General features: G+C 37.3%; 1 protein-coding gene across 2 annotated transcripts in view; it reads right to left on the bottom strand.

Annotated features, from left to right (window-relative positions):
- LOC116707741 (calsyntenin-2) overlaps positions 1-15,179 on the bottom strand; it is a 301,858-nt gene that overhangs the window by 31,120 nt on the left and 255,559 nt on the right. For both annotated transcript variants that reach the window (XM_032545253.1, XM_032545252.1), the window contains one exon: positions 3,676-3,838. In XM_032545253.1, the coding sequence (XP_032401144.1) occupies positions 3,676-3,838 (163 nt within the window). The remainder of the gene's footprint in view (positions 1-3,675; positions 3,839-15,179) is intronic.

The raw sequence follows: 15,179 nt of genomic DNA, 5'->3' as shown, positions 1-15,179 counted from the left end.
ATGTGTGTTTCTGCTGTTCATGCTTGCTGCAATAGAGGAAGAATTGTTTTCCATTTGAGCAGCTACATGAAAACATGACTATCTCTATCTTTCCTGTGAAGCGGCTGCTGATATCCCACCTCGGTGCTTATGGGAACGTGGGAAGAATAGTTTTCATCCACATGTTTACAAAATCCCATGACCACATATTGAATCCCATATATTAAACACATTCTTTCTGTTATTGTCACGCTTCACCTGCTTCCTCTTCTAGACTCACTTTTTAGCAGTCCTTTATCTTAAGACATCCAACTGTCCCTCAGTCCCTCCCTGACAGATGTTATCAATTTACGATGCAGTCAGGGAAGCTATTAAGGTCCCCAACAGCAGATTAAAAGACAGAAAGTTGAGGTGAGGGTATTAGTAAGACACTGTAGAGCGAGAGGGAGAGGGAGCACGATAAAGATGATGAATGTGATGATCATTCCACTTGAGTGAGAGCTATTTTATTGCTCTACAGATCTTCACTCTATTATTTTTATTCATCTCCAAAACAGAAACAGATAAGAGTGAAAAGGCACTCAAGAGCTGAAAACAGGACTGTTACTTAGGTAAGTGAGAAATGTGAGTTCACACTCAGTGTGATTTAGAGTATGTGGATAAATGCATCCTTGGCTGTGGGCCTATATTTATTCAATTTACTTTGTATAAAGGTATATCAGTTTCAATTTGTGCTGGGGTGCAATCACCAACAGATCTCGGCTGCATGCTTGCTGCTGGCGGCAGGCAGTTAGGAGGCCAGACAGCGGCGTGTGATTTCACACTCTAAGAAAGCAAAGAAGGTGGTGCTACTCTAAATATCAAACACTTCTGAGAAAGAACTGGTCAGAGAATAAATATAGGCGAGAGAGTGTGAGATTGTGAGAGAAGAGCTCAGCCAGCACTTGCTCTGTGGTTTTAGAGAAGACCCAAGTGGGAGGAAGAAACTTTTCATATAAAAAGAAACAAGTTTAGGAGTGAAAGTGCATTTTTAGAAGCTGCTGTTGTACAAGATAAATTAAAACTTTGCGAGGGAAAGCGTTAAATCAAATTTGTGGCAATTAAAGTTTGTCGAAGTAATATGACTATGTTTATACATGAACACGTTTCAAATATATAGTTATGTAAAACAATTAGCACACCCTGTGACAGCCTGTGTGTTTTCTAACATATTCGAGCATAATACGAATATTTAACATCACTTTTACAATTACTGAGAAAATTTAAGTAAAGTGAAGAAAATAACTTTTGAGTGAAATAAAAACAAATTTTTGGCAAGGAATAAATTACCATGTGAAATACAAAAAATCACCATGATAAGAACCTAAATGGACTGAACTTATATAGCGCTTTTCCAGTCATTTTTGACCACTCAAAGCACTTTACACTAGAGTCACATTCACCCAGTCGCACTCACAAGCACGCACACATTTATACACCGATACGCAGATCGGTAGGCAATTTGGGGTTAAGTGCCTTGCCCAGAGGCACATCGACATGTGGCAGGAGGAAGCTGGAATCGAACCTACAACCTTCCGATCGCAAGACGACTACTCTACCAAAGAGCCACAGTCACCCTAGTCACCATTTTTCAGGATATTTGTCCTGTTTAAACTTCAAAGATTTAGTCTGATGTGCTCCTGACTGTTGAAGTAAATGTAAACACCATGGTGAGATTAAAAAAGTATCTGAGGCCTTCAGAAAGAAGATTATAGCAGCTCATGAGTCTGGTATGGAACTTAAAGAATATAAAGTCAGCTATTTCACTGTAGGGAAAATAGTCCATAGGGGAAGGACATTTAAAACCACTGCCAACATACTGATGTATGACCAATCCATGCAAGTTCAATCCTGACAGCAAGCTTCAAGATTATAACAGTCTCCAAAACGCCCAGAAATGTCTAATAAATCCTTATTCCAACCTCAGGAATATTGTTATCTAGACATATTAATCTAAAGCTGAACACCAGAGCTAGGGACATGATTGGTGTAAACCAAATTCAGTATACAAAGAAAGAGAACCTCATACCAACAGTGGAGCAAAGACGAGAAAGCGTTATGTTTTAGGGAAGCCTTATTGCAACAAGACCTGATCAGCTCACCATTATTAATCCCAGAATGCTTTAAAGGGTGATCGCGCAAAATATGAGCACAATCCATAAAAAAATTTTAATAAATAAAAAGCTCAAGACAAACCAAAAAGGAACCCTGCAGACCCAAAACATACCAGCAAATCCACCAAGAACTGACTGAGAATAAAAAAATGCAAAGTCCTGGGCTTTCTTTGCTCACACATGCTTTATTCTGTCTATCTATGTTAGTGAATTATAGGCTTTAATTGTGAGAATGCAAATAAAATTCAATTTTTTTTAGGTCAGAAAATACTTTTTTATCATATTTTATTATCATAGTGCTAAACATAAAATCCCACATGTTAGCATCTGCTAATATTGTCAACAGCAGGCTTAATTATAAACACTCAGAACCTGGTCACAATAAACCAGAATGGCTCCTTTGGGTAAACACATGAAATACAATAATTCCACATGAAATTTATTTGCTATGGTCCAAACAGAATCTGTTCCCATTAGACAATGCTCACTCGCCATTTGTGTGTTATGAACCATGAAATTAAATCATTAAATTGAATTAAATACAGCAGACTATCACGGAACTGTTTAGAGCTGACAAATCTTTTATTTACTCCGCCATCACACTCCATCAAGCCGTTTACCGAGAGAACTTTATATCAGTCTCTGAATCCTTTTTAAAAAAAATATATATATATATATATATAAACCCAACCAGTAAGCTAGAAAATGCAGATAATCACTCCAGCAATTCTACTCTGAAAATGGGTTGAGAGCAGAAGCTTCAGAAGTCAGTCAGACAACAGATGAGCTCATCTTTGCAATCAATATGGCAGATACAAACAGCTTAGTGCTTTGAAAAGGCAATCTGCTGTGGCTAATGGCTTATGTTAAGATTTCGGTAGCGCCTTTATGACTCTTAACTGAGGCTTAGCTTCAATTGTGAAACAGCTGCAATACTCTCTTAACTCGCTTTTCAATTCAAGCCCTTTTTAATCCTCCCAAAAGCACGTCGTGCTGTGTTCACTTAAAGAAAGGGGAGGGGATGAAGGAGGCAGAGAAGGAAGGTGCGGTGGGGCGGTCTCTGCCACAGATGAAAGTGACAAAAGATGACCCTCTCTCGCTCTCACATAAAGAGATATCTTCATCTAAGGCAGAGCATCGCTGAGCAGCTCTTTGGTCTGTTAGATCAATGGTGGGGTGCACCAGGGGTAAAAAGTCCCTTTTCTTCTTCTGTGTCCAATTAGCGGCAGCTATCAGTTTAGAGGACACTTTAATTCGGGGCCTTCATTCAGACTGGGTCAGTCGTTTGTCAAAGACAGACTAAGGGTTCTTCTTAATTACATTGTGCATTCAAGGCCAAAGAGCATGTTCGGCACTCAGTGTCTCCCTGAAAGTAATACTTATTCTGGAGTTTCAATATGAGGAAGCAGCAGATTCCTTAAAGCCCAAATAATGACTTTGACTTTTACTGTATGTCCAAACTTTTCTTCCAGTTGAACTCTTCCAGTTTCTAGGAGATTAGATTCAACGACTGAATACCTCTTAAAACTTCTAACAGCATCACCTTGCCAGCAGGCACCAACTGTGAGCTGCACATCAATCTGCGATGGATGGATGGGCCAGTCATCCGTCACCAGGTAGGGATCGTAAGTGACTCCATCCACGTAGAGCGCCACCACCGGGAACTCCACGTTGATGACGTAGTAATGCCACTCCTTGTCACATATCTGAAAAGAAGGAAGAACATGAAAAGGGTCTATTAATGCATGGACTTTGTACTCTAAAGATGTAATTCATGAAAGTGCCACAAATACGCTCTATGTACTGTATATTTCATGTCCAAATATCAGCCACTTTTTAGGAAACTAACTTTTTTCCTGAAATAAATCGCTAGATGTATCAACTTTAACTCGACTGTGACTTTATTGTCTTCAAGGGGAATTCATTTTCATTCTCAAGCTACCACATGTTTAAGAACATCAATGTTGTGCAAACAGATGTTACCTCTTTTTCCTTCAATAAAACAGAGATGAACTGAATATCTTTTAGGTTTCTGAATGGAAATGAATGTTCTTTCTGTGCTGGAGTTGGTTTGGAAAATCCCTTCACTGTATTTAACCATTGGTTCACAAAAAACAAGTTCTACTAGTGTATGTACTTATGTACATATACATACAGTTGTGAGAAATAAAACTTATACTCAATCAGACCTGTTAATGAAAGAGCTTGTTTTCCTGATGTTTTATGGTTGTTTTTACTGTGTCTATTAGTTTTCAAGAAAAGTTTTCTTTGCATGTTCACAAAACAACTACTTTATTTCTCTTTAATGTTGACTATTAATGAATAAAAATCTAGATAAATATAAACCGATCAAAGGCCGTACTGACCATATGCTTTTTGATATCGTTAAACTTTCAAACTGTTTAAACATAAATAAATTGGATGAGCTTTGAAGCTTCTCTCAGCAGGCTTTCGCTTTTCATGTTTAAATTGCTAAGCTACGACTTTACTATTCACCCAGAAATCCTTCAAAGTTGAAAAAAATACAAATAAAATCAGAGGCTTTTGCAAAGATTGTTTTCGGACAGTGTAGTTTCCTCTGTGCTCACATATAAAAAAAAAACATTAATACGTCAGTGGTTACACCTTCTAGAAGAAATACAACACTGAATGGTTCTCCAGCATGTTTAACCGTTTACCCGGCATTGCTCTAGGTTTTAATTGCAGCGGCTTGGACACGCCTCCTTCCTCTCTTTTCTACTTATGGAGCTGTACTTCAGCTGTGGCAACACTTATCAGGGTGCGCCTCTCCTCTTTCAGCGCCTCTGATATAACCTGGGACAGCCTTTGAACACACAGCCTTGGGTAACCTCGCTCTCTAATGAGGAGCGCTCGGCAGCCTGCTTATTAACACCATGCTAGCACGGCAGATGGGAGTTCTAATCAATGCGGTTGATTTTCTCAGTTATGGAGGAGTGAGGTACAACATCTGGCCTATTGATAATCATTCTGCACAGCTGCTTCACACACTCGCAGTGTGTGGATCTGATAAGACGGTTGTGAGGGTAGTCAAGAGGGATAATCCTGTTAAGGTTTTGATGGTGCTGCAGATGTGATCGAGACTAATGGGATTGAATTTAAGTAGCTATTTAGGATGTTACGATACCATCTAATAATACAGAGAAAGCACAACACATACAATTTCTTCACTTCGTTTCACCGTGACAATAATTTTTTTCAAATTCTTTTGATATGGAGCACGTTCTGCATACAGGTAATTCGTTTTAATCCTCAACGTTTCCATAATAAGGATCTTCGTGCCCTTTTCTTTAAATCTGGAAAATCCTATTACTCAGCTCCCGGGTGTAATGCAACTATGTACACTGACATGCACAAATACTAATTCCTCTGACATTTAGACTATCCTATCCTCATGCGTTAACACTTTTAGCTGCTCAGCATTTCAAAGAGATCTCGAACCCATCTGGGACGCGAGGCCCTAGCGGGTGACTTCTTCTTGAAGGCTTCAAAGGAGAAATGGTGCAGCAATATTGCCCAAGAGGCTGTTGCCTGAGTAGGCTTTTGATGACAGTTTGGAGAGCTCTCTCTAGAAGGAGGAAGAGAATAGTACGGTCGCATGTGTCAACAGAAAGCAGAAGACCCAAAGGCAAAATAAAAACTAAAATTGAAGAAGCTAAGAAAAAAATCTCACTATCCAAATATTGCTGATTTTCTGTTCAGACAACTATTTGCAAGTTGGTTAGTGAAATAGGCTTTAAGAAATTTCGACTACTGTATGCAATCAGACCATCATTTGCCAATTAATTTTTGCATGAAAACTGGAAAATGTAATCTTAACTTGTACAATACTGTCTAACTTCCTCAGACAAGGATCCTGAGTACCTCTTATGTAAGAAATTAGTAGAATGTCGGAAACTGTTTGTAGACATACCTTAGGATGTCTTAGGATAACCTAAGTAATGATGTCATGGTATTACATTCTTCCTGTTTCACCTGTGGATGTGTTTTAACACGACACATGAAACACACTGCTTCTTTAAATGACATGATGTTAAAAATAAGAAATCAACAAATACTCCAGGGAGAGAATTGTGAATCTTCACAACTTTGGTCCATCTTTGATTACACCTCACAGCTGCCTGAAGGTGCCTCATTTATCTGTTCAAACAATTAGACACAAGCATAAACACCATGAGACGGTTCTTCCATCATGGTGTTCAGCAAATGTGAAAATGTGCGTCAATGCCAGAACAAAAGCAAATGATGTTGTGAAGATTTTTCTAAAGCTGGTAGGAGAATGTTATTCCCCTCAGTGAAACATTTCCTGTTACAATGGGTTGAAAGGCCACATAGCGAGAAAGAAGCCATTACTCCCAAGGCAATATAAAAAGAAAGCATAATGTTTTCAAACTAACAAAGAATGGTCTAGAGCAGGGGTGCCCAAAACTTCTTGAGACCAAGATCTACTTTTTCTGTCACCAGCCGGCTGAGATCTACCTCAGGACACGAAGATATAAAAATTGTAAATTAAACTTTATTGACTTATTTTATATGCAAATATCCATCAGTTATAGCAGAAATATTAAAATGATAGAAAACCTAATGCAGTTTCTTCCTCAGTGAGATTCTGACACTGGGAGGAGGTTACTGGTTTCAGAAGCTGGTTGCAAACCTGAGGCCAGCAGGTAATAATTGGTTACGGTAGATCTGAACTTTGGTTTGATGACCTCAATATGAGAAATTTCAGACTAACAGGAGGAACCACAGAGCTCTGTTAGGTTAAAGCTACATCTTCTGAAGTTAGGATATTTTTCCTCCAACAGGTTCCAGAGGAATCACCTCAAACCAGATGTTGGACTGGAATTTATTTTAATGTCATTTGTGAATGTCAGCTCCTCATTTTTAACAGTGGACCTATAAAGGTTGAAAAATATAATCATTTTGGATAAAGTTTCATCAACATCAATATTTCCACTAATTAAAAAACAAAAATAAATAGCATGTTTGAAAGAGCAAAAGCCTTTCAGACTCTGAGCTCAAAGTAAGATGCCAGAGAGCTCCAAACTAATTTTTTGTGTAAATAATAGACAATTTATTTTCATATAATTATCTGGGTAGAAACCATTTGTTTGCTACTTAATGAAATATATTTGTCCTATTTGACGTTTGTTGTGAATGACGTAGACTCCCAGACGACCGAGGGAATTAGTCCAAGTCTGTCGTTTATTGAACGTTCAGAAACTACAGCGGCTGTAATGCGCCACAGCAAAGGTAAAATAACCCAAACAGTTGATCAATTTAAAACCACTCGTACCTTTTTGTCTCTCTTTGTTGCTTAAGCACAGCCATTGCAGTGGCAACTGTCTGCGACCCGCAAGCCAATCAGAGATTACGTTAAAACCATAACATTCAGTTTGTTACAATATCAGGGTTTCAGGCTTGATATTTATTTCGCGATTATTAATAAGTGCTCCCCTGAACACAGCGGTGGTTGATTAGCTAATTTAAACTTCTGCTATGCTCGTCAGAGTTGACCTTTGAGTCGCCTTTTTAAAAAAATGTTGTTAATTGAACTGAAACGCACTGAATTGCGCAACACCTTGTTGAAACAATAATTACTGAGATTATTAACTTTAACACGTTTTGGTGATTTATTTTTATTCTTTAAGAAAGTTACAAACGTTTTGCATCTTTGAATATTTTGATAAGCGCATCAGAAGAGGACGTGCTTGTTTCAGCCTCTTGGCAGCGTTCAATTTGTCACCTGCTGCCAAGATCGACTCAAAACCTTCTGCGATCGACCGGTCGATCGCAATCGATGTATTGAGCACCCCTGGTCTAGAGAAACTCAGAAATGTTTGGCCATAATGGTCCTCATTTTCTTTGAAGGAAAAAGAGGAAAAATGTAAAACCTGAAAACACAATCCCACAACTGTGAAACACAGGGGTGGCAGCATCATGCTGTGGGACTGTTTTGGTTCTGGAGGAACTGGTACACTTTATAATATACATGGTGTGATAATTAAACAATATATGGAAATATTGAAGCAAAATCTAAAGAATTCAGCCAGGAAGTTAAAGCTCAGAAGCATGAGTACATTTTATCCCCCACCCCAAATATTCCTTAGACGGTCCCGTAAAACTGCTAACCTGTCAAACAAAACTGGAAACAGTACTTAGCCCATTAAAATTGGCATTTTGTAATCCTTAAAAGATTAAATCATATTTTGCATTCTGAAGTTTTCCTGAAGATTTTTATTGCTTATGTGTGAAAGAAATTGCGATAATAATTGCAACCTCAACGCTACTGTCCATTTGTGCATGTACACATGCATCCTGTCCTCATCCAACGGCAAAATGTAGTAGAAATGGAGAGAGAATACTTCTAGGGACATAAATCTGCTAACACATTAGTCCAACTCTATTAAGTGTTAGCTTCAAAAACCTAAAAGGTGAAGCTCAGTTTCAGTAGAGCACTCCTCACTCTGCCTGCTGGTGGAAAAAACCCAAAGAAATTTCCTGTTCCCCAAGGCCTCCACTTCCCCATGTCTCTGTTTGATGCAAATAGACAGATGGAAGAAATGAATGAAAAGAAAATAACCACACAAACATGGGAGCGAGAGAACTCGAAGCAACCAGAAGACAATGAATAGATGTGATAGAGGTGGAGAATGAAGACAGCACACATCAAAGGACCCTCCATCATCTCTTGGGGCACTTGTCGTGCGAGACGAAAACAAAAGTTCTATTGCCTCTCTCTATCTCAGTCTTTCTCTCTGTGGTTTGTTTGCACTCCTCTTTGTTGCCTGTCTCTCCATCAGAACCTGACTGTGGGAGTTGTTGCCTCAAGTTCTTTGGAGTTGAAAGGCTCTTGGAGATCTGTCGCCCAAACCATCGTCTTAACTTCAAACAGGAGATGGAAAATGAGATAATAGGATGAAGATAAGGTGGTGTGAGATAGGAAACTGGCCCATGGATGAAGGTGGTGGAATCACAGCTGGAGCAAAAGAGAAGGATGAAAAAATAAAATCAAGCAAAGCTTACAGCAAAAAGAAAAGGCGAGAAAAAAGAAATGCTTCATTCTAGTAAAAGTTCTATGTAACTCATAATAAAAAAGAATGACATTTTAAGCTTAATTGTCATTTTTAGAATGCACAAAATAGAAAAAATATGTTGAAATATATAGCAGGAAAATGAGAAAAGAACTGCATTGCTAAGACCTCTGCAGCTCATAACAGCCTTTAAAAAAAGAAACCATTCCTGTCCTTCATAAGATAAACGTTTGCTAGGGATGCAACTGTGAATTCATGACTTGATATTGGGTTTAACAGATTGATGATTGATGCAGGAAAAGATTTCAGAAAAATGTTTCAAAACACTAGAAGTGTGTTCCCTTCAAAAACATTTTAGCACCATAGGTTAAACCTGGAGACCAACTATTTGATTGGCTGCAATACTGGCTAAAATATAATATAATATACGAACCAATATTTTATTTGTTGTTGACTTGCTACCTCTATATTTGATGAGGCCATTTCAAACAGACGTATTTGTCTTACCAGTCAAGTATCTTGAGATAAAAATGTCTGTCACTCTCATCCTTAGTAGCTTTTAGAGCTTCATTTCCTACCCAATAAAAAAGCAATCTAAAAGCCATTCTAATAAAAAGAATCTAATTTATAAACAACATTTGTCTCCAGGAATTCATATTTATTTCTTTGCTGTAAACAAGAACAAAATAATAAAGAATAATGGTGCTGAAGGATGATTTGGTTTCAGAATGAGAAAAATTACATCCCTATATAAGACTACAAAGATTAGTTCACCAGAAGAATTTGATAAAAAAGATGAACAATTTGTGATTTATGTCTTTAAATGTGAGCTTACTTTTAGAAACTGAGAAAAAGGATGGAGGAAATAGAGGTAAAAGAGAAGTACGGACAGAGCTAAGAGGGGAGTTGGGCCTGTGGGGTGTGCTGCAGAAGAGAGCCACAACAGAGATTGATGAGCATTAGAAACAAGGTGACTTTACTCAGAGGGGGAAAGGAAAAGGAAAAAAAGTGCATTTTTTAGGTTACAGGCGAAATGGAAGCAGAAATTTAAAGCTGAGTGCCAAATTAATCTAAAAACACACAAAAAAATCTAAAATAAATAGACCTTATTTTTGACTGGATCACACTAAATGTACATTTTAGAGTCATCTACAATTTTATTGCCTTTATCAGTCTTTTCACTGGCTCTTGGTGAGCACTATATTTTTGCTTAATGAATTACAAATGATAAATCAGAACAGTTAAGAATTATTTGCAAAAACAATGTAGTTTTTCATATTGACAATACAGCTTCCCACTCAAAGTGATTTTGCCAAAAGACAAAAGAAAAATAAAAAAATCTGTTTATTATGAATGAGTTTTCTATGATTTATTTTAATATCCACTTGTCTGGTTTTGAAAATGCTGCTGTCCATTGCAGATGACTCTAATTCACAGCTGGTCCGATCTCCACCAGTTTATTCTACACTGAATACAGATTTGCTAAAACATCATTACAAAAATTTTCTTGGTATTGGAAACGTAGATCCACCCATCGGTCCTTCACATTTTTAATTTATGTTTTTTTTTATTTTTGAAGAATCTACTGTGTCAGGAAAGTGCGTGTGAGTGTGTATGTATTTTTGGCACTAAAAGGAACGGTTTGCACAGGGCATTATCAATGCAAGAACTGTCACCAAGAATAAAAGTTATTTTGAGACCAAATTATTCCATCAAAATCAGTGTCAGTACAACATGCACAATATCTCTGGTGTCAGACATACTATTCTAAATTAATTAAATGTATTGTTTGTTAACACCAAAGTGTCATAAATCATTGCAAGTTCAGTGACAATGTCAACACCATTATCATGTTAAAACACTGCAAGCTTGAGAAATCAGAGGTTTAAGAGTCTATAATTACAAAAATAGAAGGAACAACTAAAATAGAAGAGTGATAATGGTTTCTGATCAGTGTGTATAAAGTGTGCACAACATGATTGTCTATGTGTTAAATGAGGACTATCCTTGAAGGTGACTATGAATTACTGGCTGGCTAAAGTGACTAATTAGAGAAGCAATTATACAAGCACTCCAGGCAGAAACCCAGAGTCAACAGCAAAATGACCTCTCTACAAACTCTTAATGGGCCACACATAAATAGACACACTCATACACTGTACGCATGATACAGTAAGTCCAACACAATGATGTACGATATGGTTTCGATTTATGCAAAGCACAGTAGCTTAAATAATGTGACATGTTGGAGTTTTGGGGTTTTTTGTTATTAGTTTTGGTTGTTTGCAAAATTCTGTGATAAGTAGGTGGCATTAATTAGCCTTACATCCAGAAACATCAAATAAAGAACCTTTTTGTTTCAGTGAATTAACGTGTCTGATCCTGGAAAATCTACTAAGGAGCAGCATGGAGCATGGGAGAAACATGAAAATCATGGCCAACCTTGTCTAAATTAGAAACTATTGCTGCACTCTAGTTGTACTGAGAACTAGGAATTTCTGACTTCCCAAATGAAAAAAATCAACTGGAACACAAGGTTGTTCTGACTTTTCTGAAGCTTACAGGAAAGGCATCTTCATTTTTTCCCTGAATATTTTTTATACATCTCAGAATAAGCCAGAGAAAGCAAAAAAAAATAATAAATAAATAAATAAAAATAAAATCACTCATTCTCGTGTAACCAAGAAGCAAAATCTGTATTTAAATTTGAACTGGGTTATAGCTAATCATAATTTAACTTTGCTTAAAATGAGTAGCAAGTCTTATTTTGCACAAGTTTGTCTAACCGCATTTAGGGAAAATTTTATGTGCCTGAAAATGTTTAAATGATTGTCGAGAACAACAGTTGGCAGTTTGACTCCCAGCTTCAGCAGCTGATATGTGAGATTGTAGAGATAAATGGTTCTTCCTAAAGCACTCTACATTCCTGGTAAAGATGTGTACAAAACGCTAAAAGTCATTGAAAAGATAGCACTCTATGCTGCACATCTCTAACAGTGAGTTTTTGAGGTTTTTTTGTCCTTTTGTTGCCTCATTAGCATCCTATTAATGTTGATTTCTGGGAAGAAATATGTCTTCATCCATACATCAGTTTTAGTTATTTTAAACACTTCAATTGTTGCTCGGATTGTAGATATGTTTATCCAAAATTTTATTTCTTCTTGTAGCCATTTTTTTGACTTATGGCCAGTGGACTACGTAGTAGACTTCTATTGCACTTTTCTCACTGACCCTTCCAAGTATTTTAACCTACATATCACATTCACCCTCCATAATCATAAATGTTCTAACATTCTTACACCTGAGAAGATGGAAATTAATTGGTAATCTACTACTCTTACTACTAAGCCTGCTCTTTTGCTTCTCCTATCATAGAGTTTGCCTAAAAGCTACAGGGCAATGCCATAATAATAGCCTGAATAACCTAAAAGAAAAAAAAAAGCTTTGTGGTTACCCTTACTTAATAAAATCATGTTGGCATGTTTTCTCCACTAGCTGAAATTAGAAGTACATTTTATTCAGTTATTTCTGTCGGGTATTTTGCACTCAGAATGAATGGTTAATTTATTTTAAGAGCTTTAATATATACAAATATTTAATACTGTTGGGGTCAATGAACTTGGAGTGTGCTTTGCAAAACTTCAGAGAAACACTCCTACACCAGCCAATGGTTTAATATAAATTAGATGTTGTAGAGCACTTCGACATTGATTTTATGACCACAGATTATATTTATGTGTACATAAGTATTTATAGATTATTTTTCAGTATTCTAGACCAAAAAGAGCAAACATGCAGCTGTAAGGTCAGTGAGAAGAGAATAAATTCAAGGGGCCCTAAAAAGAAACAAACATTTGAGAGATTTCTATTTCTCCTTAGCGTCATGCATGTTCTTAACAGTCTCATAGGAATACCTCAAGTTTATTCTAGCTGGGAAATGAGAGGCAACTAAGATGGAAGTAACAAGCCAATTAGATGGCAATAACACAAATCAAGGACCATAAGGTTTATGTACAAGACAGATGAAAGAGGAAATATTGTGTAGGGAATCTTAAAAACAACATACCACTATCAATGAAGACATTTCACTTTCACAAACAATGTTTTAGATAGAAAATAAAATGATTCATACAGCAAATATACAAAGCTCTTTTCCTTTAAGTCGCTACTTCTCTAAACACCCACTCCCGCTCCCGTGTTTTAGAAACACTTTGGCCCACTTTTGATTCCAGCTCTCCCCAAAGCATTTTGCGTTGGCTCAGCGAGCAAAGAGAGAACATTCAGTTGCAGAAACTGGGACTGCCTTATTTCACCCCGGTGGGAAACTCTGGGTTTTTGGCGGCTAAAGCGCAACCTCATGCTGTGCTGCAGCTTTAGCTGCAAATTGCAATGCTCTGCATCAGTATCCACCAATTCAGCCATAATAAAGATGTTTTTGGGAAGCAGGTTGTGAAAAGATTATATCCTGGATTTGGACTCAGTCTTAGATTTGCATCTTAATGTGTTGCATGAAGGACTTCCTGACTCATAGCAGAGCTTGAAGGATTTGAACCAGACACCATGCAGCCAATAATATGTTAAATATGTCTCTGCCCTCAGTATCGCACTTCCTTTTATCTCCTTCTTCTTCTGTTCTCAAATCTGAGTGATATGCAAACACAGTAAAACACTTAAATCAACTTCAAATTCAAACGAGGCAGAAGCTTTCTGATCTGAGATTGGAGCAAGAGGAGAAGGAAAAAGCTAAAATGAGCACCAGAGGCTCAGTGTGAATTTATAGTGTGCTCAGGTTTAAATGGGATTTGAAAAGAGGGAGAATTTAAGCCTGGAAGGTTCAGAACGCAGAGACCACATTCGAATTAAATGCACCTTTAGCTTCCATTTAGAGCAAACTACTTAATATGTGGTTAGGTTCAAAAATGAAGGAGAGGCTACTTCAGTCCACCAACATACACTCACTAGCCACTTTATTAGGTACACTCGATCAGCTGCCTGTTATATTGGTGAATCAGCCAAACCATGGCACCAACTGAAGTTTATACTGAATGCCAGAATGGGATGAAGAGTAGGTAATTAAGAAATTAAATGAGAAAATGTGGCATTGTTGTTGTGTAAATATTGTGATTTTCACACACAACTGTCTGTCAGGTTTACCGAGTGGTAAAAAAAAAAAGATAAAATAGTTCCTAGTTCCAGATGAGGGAACCAGCCTGTCCAAAGGTTACTCCCAGTAGAATAATGTACCATTATTTCACTAGTTCACTGGCCTTCAATGGCCCCCACAGTGACAAGATGTCAATCTAACACAACTCCTTTGGGATGTGGAAATTCACATCATGGATGTGCAGCTGACAAATCTGCATCAACTGTGTGATGCAGATTTGTCAGATTCAAATACTCTGTTGAAATTCCACCCTTTGGAATTAAGGTTATTCTGAAGGCAAAGGGTGTCGGCTGTTACTAGCAAAGTATTTACATAAGAAGTGTTTATATAAAAAAGTGCCCAGTGAAAGCATTTCCACTGGTGATGTAAATGTGTTTCCTCATTCTGAGGATAATCGGGAAATAAAATCCCCGGTAATTTTGGGAACGGTTCTAAGTGGCTCGTTATTTAACACCTGGCCACATATAACATGTTTCTAATTGAAATCTAAAAAGTGAGATATGCACATTTATTTAGTGCTATTCTGTCAGTCTCACCTGCTCTGGTGTTTTGTCTCTACCACTCCCTACATAGAAGGACTGACATTTCTGCCCATTCTTTCCAAAAGAGGTCAAATTCAGTCCGATTCAATGACTGAGCTTATTCAAATTTACCACAGATGTAGGGTGGATTTAGGTCACATAAATATAATTTAATTTAAACAATTTCATCATACATCTGACTTATCCTTATTTTCTTGCTAGAAAATATAGACTTCTCATTAGTCATTGCTTTAGTCTTTGAATCTTGGCATTATGTGGAAACAGACCTGTGTGCTCCACACCAAAACAA

Source organism: Xiphophorus hellerii, chromosome 18 (genome assembly GCF_003331165.1).
Source record: "Xiphophorus hellerii strain 12219 chromosome 18, Xiphophorus_hellerii-4.1, whole genome shotgun sequence".
In the NCBI taxonomy this organism is placed as follows: Eukaryota; Metazoa; Chordata; class Actinopteri; order Cyprinodontiformes; family Poeciliidae; genus Xiphophorus; species Xiphophorus hellerii.
Note: the sequence above shows the minus strand (reverse complement) of the source record. Positions and strands in the feature narration are given on the sequence as shown.